This window comes from Aphelocoma coerulescens, chromosome 7 (assembly GCF_041296385.1).
Source record: "Aphelocoma coerulescens isolate FSJ_1873_10779 chromosome 7, UR_Acoe_1.0, whole genome shotgun sequence".
Taxonomy (NCBI): domain Eukaryota; kingdom Metazoa; phylum Chordata; class Aves; order Passeriformes; family Corvidae; genus Aphelocoma; species Aphelocoma coerulescens.
In genome coordinates, this window is record NC_091021.1 from 23,085,002 (window position 1) to 23,102,956 (window position 17,955).

At 41.7% G+C, this 17,955-nt stretch overlaps 1 protein-coding gene across 3 annotated transcripts in view; it reads left to right on the top strand.

Annotated features, from left to right (window-relative positions):
- RBMS1 (RNA binding motif single stranded interacting protein 1) overlaps positions 1-17,955 on the top strand; it is a 144,047-nt gene that overhangs the window by 49,319 nt on the left and 76,773 nt on the right. Inside the window, exon 1 of one of the 3 annotated variants that reach the window (XM_069020833.1) lies at positions 3,149-3,450. The exons of the other annotated variants lie outside the window; for them this stretch is intronic. Within the exon in view, the coding sequence (XP_068876934.1) occupies positions 3,388-3,450 (63 nt within the window). The 5' untranslated portion in view covers positions 3,149-3,387. Of the gene's footprint in view, positions 1-3,148; positions 3,451-17,955 lie in introns of those variants that run through there. 3 annotated transcript variants of the gene reach the window in all.

Genomic DNA, 17,955 nt, shown 5'->3' on the forward strand with positions numbered 1-17,955 from the left:
CCTGTTGTGTGCAGTTAATAACAAAGTACTTGAAAATATGATTTTTATGATCATATTTGTATACATTTTATAGATTTGGTATCTCAGTTTTGGCATTGCTAAGTCAGTAAGACTGACACTGTTCTGTGCAAACAAGGCATGCTTCTTGCATCTCAGAAAATATGTAGAACTGTTGACAGTACTTGAACCGATATATCACTGCACAAGTACTGAAAAGTCCAGGCAATTATCTTGAGCTTTATCAACATAATCTCAGATACTGGGTTCTACACAGAAATAATTTTGCCTATGTTCTGGAGTAAGAACAAAGCAGCTTTTTCATATGAGCATAGGTTCAGATTGGAAGGGACCTCAGGGGATCTCTAGTCCAACCTCCAGCCCAAAGCAGCATCAGCAAAAAGATCAGGTCGGGTTGCTTTGGGCTGTATGAATTCTGGTCTTGAAAATGCTCGAGAATGGAGAGTGCACAACCTCTCAGAGCAATGCCTGGCTGTCCTGGTGTCCAGTCAGAAACTCTCTTATTTTGATTTAGCTTTGCTGTCCCGTTCTCTCCAGACACACTGCTGTAAGGAGTCTGGCTCTGTATTCTTGATAACCTTGTCTAACCTATTGGAAGTCAGCTATTTCCCTGTTTGAGACAAAAATGGAGACAGAGTACTCAAGCCTTTAAAAAAGAACAAATAATGTTGATAGGCACATTAACACTTAGGAAATTACATCAAGTTTTCTTCCCAGAAAATTCTGTAATGAGTTTTTCCTTAACGAAAATAAATAATCAGATACTGTTAGATTGTGATCTAGTAGATGTTTACAGGATTATATTCGTTGTTGCGTGTTTTCCTAATATGTTAGGAAAGAAAGTACTGGTAAGAGAGAGAAACGTGCCACATACTGAATCTAAGAGAGGGAAACCTTGTCCAAATCGCGGGAAGCCTTGGGACATGAGACAGCAGAGAGGGCAAGACGGCAGCGTTTCAGATACTGCTTTAGAATATTCTTGAGAGCCTCCCCTGGTATGACAGTGACTGAGATCCAATCGAGCATATAGTGTTTACATCCCTCCAGCCTCTTCCCTGGGGGATGGGGCAGGAAGAGGAGAGGAAAGGAAGCAAGGGATGATTGATGGCTTTTGAAAAGCTTTTCCCTGCGAGGGGAAGGTGTGGTCACTAAACGCATCTCCAGCTAACAAAGCCCTCCCGTAGGTGGAGCAGACATAAGCTTTGTCACCCCTTTGGAGTGATTGCAACACTGTCCAGAAAATATTTTTCTTGTTTTTCAGTTGGGAATAGAGATCTGAGCAGGAGAAGTAGCCTGTCACTGTTGCAGTTTGTACTGCTTTAAGAGGGTGCTTCGGCACTGAGTCTGATTGTGACATCTGTGACCAAGGGGCTGAAATAAGTAAGACCAGAGCACAGATCGACTGCTGTGTGAGGTACATCTCAGGAAGGCATGAGCACACAGCTACACTTCTGTCAAATTAAGCCACAGGTACATGAATGTATTAAGCCAATATAATCTGATACTGCTGCCAAAACAAGCACTAGTATCCACCCTCTTGCCCCTGCCTATTTTTGCTCACTGCTACCTCCTCCATTACACTGGCACAAGCAGCAGCACAGCCACATGCTGAACCCAACAAAGGAAATGATCTGGAAGAAAATTAACCTGATCAGAGAAAAAAAAAAAAAAAAAGGTTTCACCCAGAATCAGTTGCTGAACTGTTGCTCTTTCAGTATTGATGCCAACTGATGTTGTTGTAAAGCAGGCATGAGGCTTTAACCAGACCAGGGAATCTGAATTTATCCTAGCATTAATGTGCTACCTTCATGCCAGCAGTGGGAATATGAATCTTCCGTGACCCAGCGTGAAGTTAGGCTAGTACAGACAGACAGTACCTGATCTGACACAAAGTCTGTCAGTACAATTTATTTCCATCAAATGTTTTCCAGAACCAGCGATCACCATGTGGCTGCAGTGCTTTTCATCCAGTACTAGCAGACCTTAAACTTGTTTTATCAAATCAAGGCCAAACTGAATGAGATCCATTTTAGGACTTGAAAGAGGGAGAAAAAGGAAAGTTATGCAGAATGTAGTTCTGCCAAACGTTGTTGCTTTCCTATTGTACTCTATTCAGATGGGCTCTGATCCGTGGTAGCAATATATTAGGATACCAAAATACTTAGAGACTATTTCTGGGGAAGTAATTGAAGATAATGTGGTTTTGTAAATACTAGCATTGTCAGATGTTATTTGGCCTTACAGTAATTAAGTACCTGACAATTTTCTGTTTCTTCCCAGCTGTTTCCTGTGGACATGTTGGGGTGTACAGGGTTGGGGCCACTGTATTGTCAGAAAGAGGAAGAGAAACCAAAAGGTGCCTGATGATGCATGTCTGTGACAGAAGTTCTTCTGCAGTGTCACTGATCAGTCAGTGGCCTGACTGAGCTATAGCTCTGGACTTTCTTAGAAACTAGATTGTCAACATCAATGGGTAATGTAAATATAGTAATGTAAATAGTGCAGACTACTAGCGAGTGAAGTTGGGAACTCCTTTTCTCTGCGTGTCCCAGTCTTATAGCCTAAGAACGCTAACATTTCCTAGGCCTAAATTTCGTGAAGAAACTAAGAATTTCCCCTTGCTTCCCAAATGCTGCCTTGAGGCTCTGGAGAGGGCTGTGACCGGATGTTCCTCCCCCCTCCTCATCCCTAGTCAAGAAAAACTTAAGAGAGTTAAAGCCCGCAGTGTTTATCGCCTCGGAGCGGTCAGCCCCGCAGCTGGGGAGTGCACCAAACGCGGCTGTCCCCGCTCCAGCCGGGGCGCCGCGGGATGTCCCGCTCCAGCCGCTCGGGGGTCGGGACCCCGCCGGGCGCGCCCCGCGGCGGAATGCGCGGCACGCGGGCCCGCCGCCCCCCTCTCAGGCGCAACCATTGCGCGGCGCGGGGGAGTCCGCGCCCGCCGCCCCGCTCCGCGCCTCCCCTGGCGCCGCGCCCCGCTCCGCGCCCCCCTCCCCGCGCAGGACGGGGCGGGGCGAGAGCACCGCGCCCGCTCCGCGCTTCCCCGCCGCGGCTCGGCGCTTCCCCGCCCGCTCCCTCCCTCTGCTGGGCGGTGGTTGAGGCCGGCGGGAGGTGGGGCCGGGCCGGGCTGGGCTGGGGCAGCCGGCGGCGGTCAGCGGGGGCCCGTGGATGGCAGCCTGGGCGGCTGCCGCGGGATAGGGTCGGCGCGGAGCGGGGCCGGGCGGGGCGGGGGCCGAGCGGAGGGTTCGAGGAGCCGCAGCCGGCGGAGAAGGCACGGAGGCGGAGAGCGCCCTGCAGCCCCGCCGCGCCGCAGCCCGGCGGCCGCCAAAGTTGCTCCCCATCCCGAGGGGGAGCGGGGGATCAGGCGGGGCGATGATCTTCCCCAGCAGCAACAGCAGCGCGGCGGGCGGCAGTCGGACCCCCTATAGGAAACAGGTAAGGGAGGTGTTGTGTGGGTTTGCGGTTCCCCCACGTTCCCCCCGCAGCCCCGAGGTGCTGGGGGAGGAGTGGGGAGAGGGGTGGCGACTGGCCTGAGTTGCGGCTTGCAGCCTTCTCGCTTCTCGAGAGCTGGGCTTTGCAGAAAGAAACTCTCTTCTCCTTTTTAATTAGGTGTTTTGTTGGTTTTGTTTTTTGGTGTTTTTTTTTTGTTTGTTTGTTTTTGTTTTGTTTTTTGTTGGTTTTTTTTTTTTTTTTTTTTTTTTTTTTTACCCTTTCTTAAAAGCCGCGGCGTGACCTTGGCGAGTGCCGGGGCGGCCGCCGCCGGGTCACCTTCGCGGGGCGTGCGGGGCGGTGCGGGGCGGCCGCCGGGGCCGGGCGGGTGCCGGCCCCGCCGGGCTCGGCAACATGTTAGAAAGGACCCGGTGTCGCAACAGCGAAACTTGGGGCTGGATGTTTTTCACTCGGCGTAAAATAAGCGAGGGGATCTGGGCGCGTTTTTTCTTTCAAATAACCCTCCAGAAAACCTCCGCCGCCCCTCGGGCGCGCCCCAGCTTTCCCCGGGGAGGGCACAGGGGAACCCTGTGGCATTTTATGGGCAGAGAGATCGCTCTGATAAGCTCGGAACACTCGCATCTATGGAGCTGTACTGAAAGAGGTATTTCTTTGTTTGTTTGTTTAGTTGCTGGAAATAAAATATTTGAAATAGTTTTGTTACAACCTTGCTGGACCGTTTGTCTTTGGCTGCATTTTTATACACACAAGACGCAATGTTGGTATTAACCTTACATTATTTACTGCTTAGGGTATTATTTTTCATTGACTCTTTGATTAAATAAAAAAAGGAAAGAAAAATACTTACTTTTTAAGTTGGTGGGAAAGCATGCTCTGTGTGTGCGCCAGAGGGTAAATAGAGTAGAGGTCACTGACAAGCTCCCGGCTTGACAAAGCATGCCAAAAATACTATGGCAGGCTTCTTTCCAGGTGAGAAAAAAATCCTTCCGTGTCTGTTGCACTTAGTAGCTGAAACAAGTAATTTGACGGGTTCAGTCAGCAATAATGGGGAAGTTTGTTCTATTTTGCTCGGGGTCAGAATGCATTAAGGGTAGAAATAGGAAATCAGATATCACTGCTGCACACAGTGAAGGGTTTCATATAAATAATGAGGACATAGGCTTGGAAATTTTGAACCCTTGGTGCATTGTTGGGATGACACATGATCTGTGTGGCTAACCTGCATGACAGTGAAAGTTAGACTCTCGTATTTTCTTAAAGCTTAAGAAAAAATTGCTATTTCCTTTCTCCCTGTTATTTTATAGAAATATCTTTTTGATAAGAATCACTGATGTGTTATCTCAGCAGCGCTCTGCAGATGCTGCCCAGCAGTGCATGGAGTTATCTTTGCATCTTGTACTCAAAGTGTTCAAGTCCATATGTAACAAAACATGCTTATTGTGTGTGCTGGTTTTGGTTTATTGTTAATGTCCTGGATACGCCCATGCTGATCATCTTGTTTGGTGTTCCTGCATACTTTATAAATGAAGCCAGTTCATCCGATACTATTTCGTGCTCTCCCTGCGAGGACCATTAATCAAGGAAGGCCCCTTGGGTGGCTGTGCAGTGTGTCGGGTGCGGGGCAGGGTGTTGGCAGGAGCCGAGGGCAACGGGGCCAGGCCTCGTGCTGGCAGGGCTGTGTTTTGTGTGCGGATGTGAGTTTGCCTGCTGGTCTGGAGCAGGCTGATAAGATGCTCTTCTTTTCACAGTGCACTCCTTAGATTCAAAGAGCTAAAAGGGCCGACTGAATCAGAAAAACAAACAGACCCTTTTTTCCCAATAGGGAGAGAGAGAAATGAATGCAGGGGTATTATGTGGGCTTAAGACCCTGGGTACCAAAGGTTTCTTTTGTTAGTGTGTAGCTATTCTCTGCTCAAACACTTCCTACATAAGGAGCCAGGGTCTGTGCTTTTCTCCAGTTAAATCCATGGAAAACTCCTATTAACTTCATTCATGTAGACTAATGTCGATTAGCGATTGGCTTTCTGATCTCCCTTTCACTCAGCCTTCACCTGCAGGGGTGAGCTGATGTCAAACAGTGCTGAAGAGCACTGCAAGCCTAATTTTTCAACCCTTGGTAATTAAGAAAAGTTCAGATTAAGTCTCTGTATGCTCGGTGTAACCCATATTCAGACAATTGCATTGTAGCTGTGCTTTAGCCTGAGACCCTAGTGACTGTTAGTGCAGGAAAAGTTGTCAACTAATGTCCCTAAAATGAGTAACTGGATTTCCTATGCTAACAGTGTGTGGTATGTGAAACTGAAAAAAATTTAAGTAACTTAAAAGAGAAATTAAAATATTTTGAGTAGCTTATATGTGTGTGTTGCTATTTTCATGCATATGAGAATAGTAAAAGAACAGTTCATGTTTAATACTATCCTGTTTCATTTTTAAGAGTCTATAGCAGACTCTATAAGTTGAAAAAATGAGTGATTAACGGATAAAAGGCAAGGTGGCGCTCTCCTGATTTATTTTTAAGGCATTGTATTATAATGTGGTTTTCTACCTTAATTTCAAACATTCACAAAATGCCATATAGGTAGAGTAGGTTCAGATCTTTACCCATACTCTCTTTTTGTTTTCACAAATAACTACGTTTTGTTTTATAAACAAATCTGTGCTAATAGTATTATGTTTGTTACCTGTTGTATCTACACTATATTTACGTGCAACTCAGGCATGTAGGAGCCAGTCAGCATTCTCAATTTCAGGTCAGATTTGATTCGGTGGCGCCTGATCATCTTGTCTCTTTCAGAGTACTTATAAGAATACTAAAATGTGGTCTCTGCTCAAAAGGATTTCCTGCGTTATGGGCAGACAGGCATATTAAAAATACTCCTACCAGGCTTAAAATTGAGATGTTGCTTAAATGAGTGACAGCTCATCTGAGAAATAATATGAAATGCAGATGTAGGTCTTGTTAAAGAATGAAAGCTACACAGTATCTGCAGTAATAACCTATCACAACGCTCATAGCCATACATCCTGTCTGAAAAAGGTAGGTGTAAGCTAATATTTTTACTATCAAGGTTACTTGAGCTGTGCAAAGAATGCACATGTGTGCATCCGTAATGAAAAAGAAACAAAATGACATACACTCTACTGCTTAATACAGGCTTTTTTAGCTCTTGGTTTGTTGAGAACAAGATGATTCTCTGTCCCTCCTCCCACTTTTGTTATTCTCATGTAAATTGGGAGGCGCTCCTCTGAAGTAAATATTTCTACACTCTGTAAAATTATCGTAAATGGAAAATTAGGCTTTCTCCTGCCATCTGCTCCTTGAATCTACAGAGCTACTCCAGCTATTTGATTAGGGATTTTAAATCGCTTTGTGCAGGGAGGTTCCTCTGCTCTCAGGTTTCTCGAAGAGGAAGCCAGAAGCAGCTCTGGAGGCCTGGGAAGGAGGTGAGTGCAGGGTCCTACCAGCACAGCCTGGGTGCTCAGCCCTGTGTCTGTGCCTTTTAACAGCTTTGCCCAGTAACAGTGGTTCTTGTTACATTTTGATGAGTGTAATGTTTATCTCGACAGCATAAGGAGATTTACATAGTTTGATGCTTTCAAGAAGATTAACTGGGCGTAGCTGCATGTGAGGAATTTAACACTGATTTGATGTTTGGCCTGTGTATGGAGAGACAGACAAAGCTTTTGATCAATCTTTTCATGCAGCTCTGTTAATATCAAGTGTTGTGTTGAAGGTTGGGTTTTTTAAAAATTGAAAGTTAAGGTGGGTTTCTAATGATGGTTAAATGAATAAAGTTTTTGCCAATCTCAGGCTAAAAATGTAGATTAGCCTTTCATTCTATCTATAGGTTTAACCTATCAAGAAGCTACACCTGTAATCCTACTTTATTATTTCCCAGTTGGTGCTGTGTGTGGTGTCTGTGTGTGTGAGAAGGAACCTCATTAAACTTGCAAGACCTGGGCATGGTCATAACTCAAAACATGCAGCTCCATGGAGCAGTCTGTGCCCAGAGGGATTTGACACGACACCTCCTGCGTGGATGGGTGGGTGCTCGGAGGGGGAGGCTGAGGTGCCTAAGATTGACCAGACATCTTTGGTTACAGAAATAAATGGGCTTAGTTTATTTTTGTTTCTTTCTTTCAGAACTATAAGAATTGTAATTTTGTATCACTGGCTTGAGGTGACAGACTCTATTTCCCTTTACATTGTATACAATGTTAAACGGTCTACCTGGGTTTCACAAAACCGAGCTCCTGCATTAAGTACCAACTTCTTTAATTTTTAAAGTCCATCTATAAGATTGTTTATGAAGTTCTGTTTTATTCTCAAGGGAGCAAAACTACTCAGTGAGTGGGTTTCTATACTTGCACCAAAACGTGAATGAAAGAAATAAAAGGAAACACCTTATCTTGTTCAGGCATGATGTTACAGATTGCAAAAAGTGATATGATTGTCTTATCTGTATTTGGCAATTTGAAGTTTTTGTTTAGTATTTCTAGCAGGGTGAACCATATATTTTTATGTCTTTGGAAATGTTATTGTTTAAAGTATGTGTCTTTGCTGTTTAGTTTCACATGGAAGGGAAGATAGAAGTCTGTGTATTGAACATCTGCTGTTTTGTTTTGGGTTCATTTTTTTCCCCTGAAACTTCCAACTGTTAAAAAAATTGCTTGAGTTAACACATTTCAGAAGGGTTAGATCCTTTAAACTGTAACTGCTGGCAGGGAGGAGAGGGGAAGGAAGGAAGGGAGGGGAAAATCCTTTCCTGAGAGCTTGAGATGGCTCCTAAAACATCCGCACAGTGCTGCAACCAAGTAAATAAAAATAATGATCATTTGACATTATATCTCTTTTGGTCTGCATTTTTCCCCCCTTTTAAAGTTGTGGTTGCACAAGATGGCATGTGACAAAAGAAGTCAACAGAGACTAGGAACCTCTAGCGGTTTTCCCTCATGGATCTGTTTCCAGCTTCTTATGAATGCTTTTCTCCTTTTCTACAACAAGTTGTTTTAAAACACCTTACTTGGGAGACAGTGTGAAGGCTTATAAATCTGTAGTCCTAGTGAAGAGGTGCATGGAGAGGTTTTAATCTTGGAAGAAGTGTTGGTCAGAAGTTTTCTAGAAAGCCAACAGAAGCACATTTGAAAGTTCTCGAGCTGTGTTGAAGTAATTGTGAGCTATTTTGCATACGTTTCAGAATTGCAGTGTACTGTGGTAATTATAACAGCCCTGCAGAAGCCACTGTATTTGCAGCTTCCTGATGCAACAGGAAAGGGAAGGGATGAGTTAGAAATAGAGGAGAAACGAGGAGAGGAACCATAGACTGGATAAGCACAAGCCTCCTAACCCAGCAACTTAGGAAACATACACACAACAAAAAAATCATGTGCTGTAAGGGCTGGTTACTGTGATTAGCACAGCTTTAGCTGTTTCCCTCAAGAGACTGCAGTTAAGGCAGTGTAGTTGCAGCTGTGTGCATTGACTCTCAACGTAGTTTTAAACTGCAGCTGAGGTAATTGAATGCTGGTGAGAGATTGCTTTAAACAAATTCAAGATAACTAGATTTGTGGCAGTTTGAGTTAGTTTATTTCTAGGAGTTTAAACTTAGTAACTTTTATTACTGTTAATGTAAATTGATTTTTAACAGTAAAACTCTATACCAATTTCAAGACTTAACCTGTGCACTAAGATGCATTGGCTTAAAAATACCTAGCAAGTATTTTGAAGTCTTACAAGCTCTTCAAAACAAAAATATAGTTGCAACATTTAAAAAATGTACTTTTTTGAATTTATTATGTAGTATAAGGATATATCAGCTCTAGGGCCTGTTGCAAAAAAAACCCTGGCAATTACAAAAATGTACAAATATATAATAATATAATTTATAATAATACCTTTTTGTTCATGTTCCTCATAAAAGCCATGTTGTATGCTTACCTGTAATTGTTTAGGAAATCACTGGTGTGTGTCTTATTTGTTTAAAGTATTCTGCTGTAGAACAATGATGTGTCAAATAGAGCGGGTATTTAGAATTTACTTATTTGATAGAATTGTAGAACTTTGTGAGGTTGCAGTGGAAACAAACAACACATTGTTCTGGGGAGCTTCATTTGGGCTTCATTTTCCTCTGTTAAGAGCAGCAGAAACACCAGGGCAAGATGAGCATCAAACTTAGTCTAGCCTGATGCTTACCTGCTTGTGAAAGGAAGTGCTTCTTTAGGGCAACTAAATATATGTAACTTTATTTCACCATTGATTCCGTCTCTTGACGGTGTCTCTTATTGGCAATGGCACTTTCACACCTGATTGTGTGGGTTTTTCTCTGCTTAGGTGGGAAGGGGATTGATTTCTTTCCTTACCTTCTATTGTTTTCTGTCCTTTTATATCCGAATCTCCTTGACCATATGGTGCTTTGTTCAGTAAAGTGGAAACATGAGTCCTTAGGTTAACTACAGCTCATATATTCTGTCTTTTGGGTACTACAGCATAACAGTGTTAGAATTCAGTGCTTTAGGATATTCCAGGTGTGTGTATGGCGCTTCCATTTTTGCTGTGCTTGAGGAGCGAAATCTAAGGATTCAGGTGTGAGTTTGGATGAGCGTTACAAGGGAGCTTTTCCCAGGATTGTTAGCCACTGTAGGGCACTTCTTATGCCTTTGGTGTTACCAGCTCCCAGGAAGGCTGCTGCAACTTGGTGAAGGAGTATCCAGTTATCTGTGAAAATCTGAAGCAGTGTTCACAGGTGCTTGGCTACTCTGAGGTGATTCACAATCCTGCTTTAAGGTTTACTTGACCCACAGAAACTTTATCAGGTTGTGCTTGTGCCACTGCAACAGTCCAAAATCACTCCAAACACCAGGCAGGCAAGCAAGGGTAAAATCAAATGCAGATCCTTGTTAATATGTCCACAAATAAAAATACAGAATTCTTAAAACAAAGAAATGAAAAAAAAAAACCCAAACAAATTAGTGCTACAGGACCTGGAAGTTTCCTCTGCCTTGTATGCAGGCATGTGGCACACGACCTCAGTTTTCTCAGGGAGACTGATTATTGTCCAACCCTTTCACCTCAAGTTGAATTTGGAGAAGAGACTCTGATTTAAGGTTCTGTATTTTATTTGTACTTAACCCACTTAAAGGTTAAGAGGAAGATATTGCTTTTTATTTTGTAAGTCGGTGATGCCTCTTTCACTCAGCCTTCTTTCACCAGACCACAGGTTGTTTTTTCCTGCTTTGGAAGCAGTGATGTCTCTTGGGCATCCCCAGGTGCAATGCTGCCTGCCCAGGCTTTGGAGTGCTCTTCAGCTGAGCACTGAAGAGCTGGTTGGTGTGTTGCAAAGGAGATCTCATGGTATGAAGGAATTTCAAGTCTTATGGTGTTTTTCTTTCTCTTCTGCCTATGTGTATAATTTGACAGTAATGCTTTAAACAGTTGTGCAACAGATATTTTGGTGGGCTACTGTGGGAATGGGGGAGACCCTGTTGCTCAAGCTGCTGCAGGTGACTGGCAGCTGTGTGTCACCTGTGTGCCCACCTTTGAGCATGACCACGGTGACCCATTTGGAACTGTTTGTATTGCTCCATGCATGTGTGTTGTTCTGGCTTAGCTTAGCAAATCACTTAGCCAAGGTTTTAAATAACCTATTACAACATGAAACTCTTTGAAGCTTGTAGTGTAGAAGTAACATACAGTACAACTCTGTGTTAACTCTGCTCACTGCAGCTGTGCTGTGGAGAGGAGGGACAGGGTGGCCATGCTCTGGCCAGGGATGTGCCTCCTGCAAGCCCAGGAAAGCTGCAGCCACACTGGGTAAACCTGGGCTCTGGTAGAGCTGGCACACAGTTCCATGGATTTCTGTCTGCTATGAAAGCAACCATCAGCAAACAAGATCCTTTGAAGTGTTTAGTGGTCTGTCTTCCAGATGAGTTCAAGAAGAGTTCTAAAATTGTGGGTCTGAATTTTAAGACTCTTGCTTATGCCAGTGTGTATTTCCATAGCCAGTGGTGCCACTGCATGGGGTGAGACTGCTGACATCAGTAAGTGCTTATTGAGACAGAGAACCAGAAGGCTTCTGAATTTCCCCAATGAGAAACCTGAGCTGAATAGCTGGTATATTGTGGGGTTGGTGTTAAACTCACATTCAGCAGAATCAAATGGTGTTTAAATTGCTTTAATATTATTCCACCCAATCTATTTGGCTTGCATGATCCTCATTATGATAGTACTTGTGCTTATTTTAAACTACTTCTGCGTAATTTGGAAAAACCATTTGAGATAGGTATTAAATGCAATTGCTTAGCAACTAACCTTTGAAACAGGGGCATTTTTTGGCTTTTATTCAGCATTCCAGGAGATATACCTCTGAATGCTACTTGTGAGAAACACATCAAAACTGGGATTTTGAAAAAGTGTTTCACTTAAACAAAAATATAAATTATAACATTTCTTTATTGTCTTAGAGCAACAATGCTTCCAGTACACACATATATGTGTAAATATTCCAGAACTGGGGACAATTTTTGAGATGAGACAACCAGTAGTATCCTGCAGTACTGAGGAGCTATAGAGTACATTTGAAAGCTTCAGTAATTTTAATGGTGAAGAATACAAAGAGGTAATTCACTACATAGAATTTCAGCTGGTTAAAGGTGCTAGTGATACATAGGGTACACTGTAGAAAAATGCAGGGTTTTTTTAGTTTTTTGAAGTGCTCTAATTTCTGCCTCCATTCCCAGTTACAATGTTCTACAATGCTGTGGAGGCTAATGTGAGATGGAAATGGTTAAGGAAGTCATTGTTGCAGCATTAGGTCGATATTTTAATTGCTGCAGTGACAAAATCATGTTAACTTTGGAAGCAGACTTTGTCAGATTGCCAGCAAACATACTGTTCTTAGATCTGTCAGGTGTGGAGTGTCATGGTCTCAGAAGGCACTTAGGGCTGTAGACTGGCTTAGTCATTATAAAAGGCACTCTGGCTTTTCATGTAACCATTCTTTATGTATTCTGATAAATTGTTGAGAATTACCTGCTCTGAAGCTCTTGACAATTTTGTGCTTTCTCGTTTAATGTTTCTTTGCAATTTTATTGTTTTGGTATTATTAAATGTATGGTTTTGTATTCCAGTATATTACATGATGTAAAGAAACATCTAGCTATCTGTGTGTCATCCTTCTATCAAAAGACATTATTTTGGTGTGACACTTCTCTGTTGACCCTCTTTCAAAATGACTGAATCTATCTCCACCTTCTTCATTTCCTGAAATAAGTGCTGTGTTGGGTCATTGTCCTGGGTAATAATGGAAATCTCAGGTCAGCCACACCTATAAAGGTTATTCATAGGGATTAAGATGGTGACCTGAAGTTCAAAATGGTCCCATCACTGATATTTTGGATAATCTTGAATGAATTGTTAAGGTTTGACTCTTCAAAAGGTATTCGTTAATATTCATTTCCTACATCTCAGATTTTGCATTGAAATGTACTAACATATGCAAGTGGTTCAAATACTTCAGCAACTAGGACTAAATATCTTGGGGAAAAAAAAATATTTACACATGCACACATACCTATATAGTTGTCTGTGTTTGTCTGTCCCCTGAAGTTCAGGATAGAGCAGATTATTTGGAATGATAAAACTGTGTTCAAATTCTGCCTGCCATGTACTGTGTAAGTAGTTTCTTTATGGTCTATGAGAACATTCATCTAAATACTATTATTGATATTTCTAGATTAATAACAATTGCAAAGTTCATTTTGACAAGAAACTGGACTGTTGAAACTACGTAGAACTCTGGGTTTTGAAAAGAGTAAAAGTTGGTTTACTGTTAGCAATAGCTAAGTTTATTTCTAAGCAGATGTTTGTTGGGCAGAAAGGCAGTCAACCATGAAAATATTACTGAGAACAGGAATAACTCCGTGAAGTTCAGTGGCTTAGATTATACAGAAATTTAATCTAGTTATCTTTAGTGGTTTTATGGCCTTGTCTTTCCTATGAAATGAACTTCCTCAGGGTTTGGGGTTTTTTCTCCTTTATTTTTTTTCCTTTTTTTTTTTTTTTAGACTGGGAATTCCTTATTGGACTATTCCATTGTCCTGTTTAAATTTTGAAATCCAATTTAATGGCATAAATTCAAAATTCAGATGTTTGTTTGTTTTTAAGGAAATGCAATACACGGTCGTTCCACTTCAATTTACGGTAACTTTTATAGTGAACCAATGCTGGTGTACAAGATTGTTAATGTTAAACATCCAACTGTTGTGCAGATGGATAAGCTGCAAAGGTAGAATTGCCACTAAGAAAAGTGCTGCTGAATGTACTTATTAAAAATGTGATTCCTTGAAATTGTCCACAGTGTAAGACAAACCTGAAAGCAGTTGCTAAACACTGGGGTTGTGCAGTAAGCAGGGGCAAATGATTAATTTATCTTAAAATATTAGCCATTGGCTGGGCAGATTTCCTTTCACTGCAGTGTTTTAAAGTTAATTACCACTTCCAAATGTACTTATTAGAAGTATTTCCCTTGTCTATAACTTTCTGGTGCATTCAGAGGTATGATTCCTCAGCTGAATTCTTGTACCAAGGACGAGAACATGACTATTGAAATTGGATGAGTTGGGCTCTGTGCCCAAATGAACCAGTTTATTCCTGACTAGTGTTTGTCATCTCTTATCTGTATATAAAGCCAGACATGGTTCAAGCCATGTGACCCTTCACCACCCAGAGGTGGAGGCTGTCTCCCACAGGTGCTGCAGCTGTTGTGCCAGCTGTGCTGATGCATGGCCTGCTGACTGCAGGGGCTTCCTAACACTTTGTGGCTTCTGTGAGCGCTCCTTGGATCATCTCTGATTGTAGCTGTAGCTGCTCACGTCTGAGTCAGACTCTTACCTGCACTGCCATGACCAGTTCTGTTTGGCAGTTGAATTTCTCGTATATTATTAGTGTTGTATTAGTAGTACATCTGGAAACTTTCCTAGGTGTTACCTAATTCTTGTGTTTTTTCATTTCAGAGTTGACAATGATTCATTGTGCAGTCAGACATTCACCCCAGCAGCTATTTGGATGCACCAAGGAATGGCATCCCGCATCTTCTTAGCATACAGCTGCTAAATCTTTGTAACTGTACTTCAGAACTAACTTTCTGGGTATAAAAGGAATTGTTCATTTTAATACACTGTGAAGTTACGAACATTTTTAAATATGTCATATTGTGTGCTTGACGTTCAGACATCTGAATGATGTTCTTAACCACTTAAAATCACTTTTCTGTCAGAATTCAAAATTTGAGTTAAAAAGTAGCTGCATGAGTTAAAACAGTAGTTTACAAAAGAAAAATAAAAATTGTCTCTTGTTTCAAACCAAGAGTGAATTTTTAAATTAGAAGGCAATATGTGAGAAAAATTGATGAGGGCTCTGGAAGTGACTTAGAACAACTCTTCTGTTTGTATGATTCAATTTAAATTACAGCTATCAAGAAGAACCGGAAATGATAAATAAAGTTGTAACATGGGGTTTTTTTGAATTGCATGCACAAGGATTTTGGACGAGATTGTCATTTGTAAAAAGTCAGCAGTCAGAAAGTATTGGATCTAATAGGTGATAAGCATCTACCAAAACATCATCCTTTAAAGAATGAGAAAAGACTGACTTGGGTTTGTTTCAGATAAGGCTGTAAGGAAAATCTGACCCTAAGGCCAGAGCAGTATCGCTGCACGTGTTACGTACACAGGATTTCACTTCCTTTTAGCGGACAGGTTTGTGAATGCTGCTTGTTTTCTTACCTGTAAGACTCAGCCAGAGGTACTATGTGTTTTTGCTGCAGTTGTCTTGCGTTGTGTATGAAAAACCACTGTTGGTTTAGTTCCAGATTGTTTGACATCCTGATGCTGTTTTGTTACCACTTTCATGAGTCTGCACCATTGGTAAATGAAGCAGTCTGAACTTCCTTTTAAAAAATTTTTATGTTTTTTATTCTACTTGTTCTTTTGATGAGCAAGGGGGAGACACCAGGAGGGAAAGTGAGCAGCCATAGGGGCAAGGATGCTGCTTTTTGGAGTAATGCCAGCCTAAGCTATTTCTTGAACTCTTATCTTGATTTGTGGGTCCACAATTGCCTCCGTTGCATTTGGATCTTTTCAGCCAAACTGAGGGAAAAGTTGGCTTGAAAGCCAAGCTGCCAGCAGCACCAGCAAAGCCATCTTTGTTCTTTATTTGGTACTGCACCAAAGCCATTTTATCAGACTAGCAGATCTTACTACCCGTCTTAAAGCTTTTTGACTTCCCTATACCGCCCTTTTCCTCTTCACTATCTGCACATCCTAGATATCTCAGAAAGTGCTGTTTCTACTTGACAACTTTATCAGGAGTTGAATTTCCATGTTAAAACATCTGATCAGTAATGTTTGAAAGATTTCAGCTTTCCACGCTGTTCTTGGTTGACCTGGTGCTATGTTCAGGCCATCAAAGGTCAGTGCTGACAAATCATTCCTAATGTGCAGCTAGACATCTACTGGAGAGCTCCACCAGAAGCTGCCCTGCCCTTGGAAACCTTGCTCTTGTTTTTGTGGATGAATCTTCAATTTTGATTAAAGGCTTACCTTTACAACTTAGAGAATTTCATCCTACTGAAGGAATACTGGTTTCCTTATTTGTAGGGAGAAGCAGACTGCTATCTACAAAAGTAGGCTTATGTGCTGGATTTTGCTATGCTGATTTTAGCAAACTCCTTGCTATGTTTCGTCAAGTCCCCAGATTTGTTGTGTTCACAGTATTGTAGTGAATTGCCTTAATGTATGAAAGAACTGCTTCTCATCTGTGGGCCCTTGATCACTTGCATTTAGGAAAATATTTACATTTTTCATAAGTTTGCATAAAGAAGATTAGATTTACTAATTGGTCAGATTCTCTTACTACTGCTACTACTTCTAATTTAAATGTGTCATGCTCCTATTTGCTAGGGCTTAAAATTCAGAAGAGTTCACTCAGAGATTGTCTTAAATGAGTGTTCAGCAACTTTGTGCTTTAAAGAGACCTAAAATCAGCTTCTCTAGGCCACGGATGTAGACATGCTGCCCAAACTGGCATTCATTAAATAACAGAATGGTTTTGCAAGAAATAGCCTGGATCTGTTGAGACTGATGCTGAACAAATGCTAACAAGCCCTGCTTGATCCAGGTTGAATAGCATTAAATAGTATTTGTACTATACTAAGCATTGTGTTCTGGAGTATCCTAGTCCCAGTTCCCTGAAATTATGCTGAAAAAGTGATCGCTCCATTAAGCATTCTGGTAATGAAGCAAGTGATTTGTGTATTACTGTAACATCTAAAATTCTCCTTAAAAAAATGAAGCAATGTTCCTTTTTTTACTCTTGTACATAAAAATTGTCTCTTGGGAGACAGAAAAATGTGTTGGAGGGCATAGCCACTGGGTACTGTGAGATGCAAAAGATGTACTGATGGGAAATGTGAGAAGAAAGTGCTTCCCTCTAACTTCTAGGAAGCTAAACCAAGCTACAACTGCAGGTTAGGATTTTGGAAATATCTAAAGGCAAAAATTACTACTTTTTTGTCTTTTCCAGGATAAAATTGTCCAAATGTCAACATTTTCCTAGTATTCTTTGTAGCAGATAGTTTCAAGATAGCAGCTCATAAAGGCTTGCAGAAGAAAGAAAAATTAGGTGATAATGTTTTAATCCACGATGTTCAAACAGCCTGTGATTTAATTCAAGATTTGAATATATGGGATACACAGATCTAGGACGATGTACATAAAACTGCTTTATGTGTCTATACTTGAACACACACACACACATACTTTCAAGGGCAAAGGAGTAACAAATGGGAGAAACTATGTATATTTCTTGCTGTTGGTACACTTTTGGCTGCCAGTGTTACCTGATCGACTGTGGACATCTTGAGTTGTCTGTACCATTTTACCAGCATTTTCTGTGTTAATATCAGCTGCAGGAAAGGTGGTGTTAAGTATCTGTCTGAATCATTCACTGGCTGGATGAGCTGTTCTTGTTTCCATCTTTCCCAAGAGCTAAACATAGCTGCTTTTGTCAGGCTAAACTGATTGTAATTTGTCCTGTGGTGCCTGTGCATGCGTGTAAATCTCTATGTGCTGCATAGGAGAAAGTTGTACAAATTGTTCTGAGCATGACAGACCACTCCTTTTTTCCTGAAGAGCACAGGGTATCCTGTGTGTGACTGTGTATTACATCATACATCTGGAGAAAATGGACTTCTAATGTCAGCTCTGCTGGCTCTATGCTGTAGTGAACATTTGTAGTGAACCGAAAAGGTTGCATGCAGTGAGCTTTAGTATGGCAGTCTCAAGGTTCAGGATCATCTCTGAGAAATGTCAAAAGTAGCATGGTGTCCACTGGCCCCAAAAATTTGGAAACAGTTATCCTCGGTACTGCCTGCACACAGCTTTTTCTCAGCTTTTACTTTAAGTCACTTTTGCTGGGTATAAGGCAAGCTTACA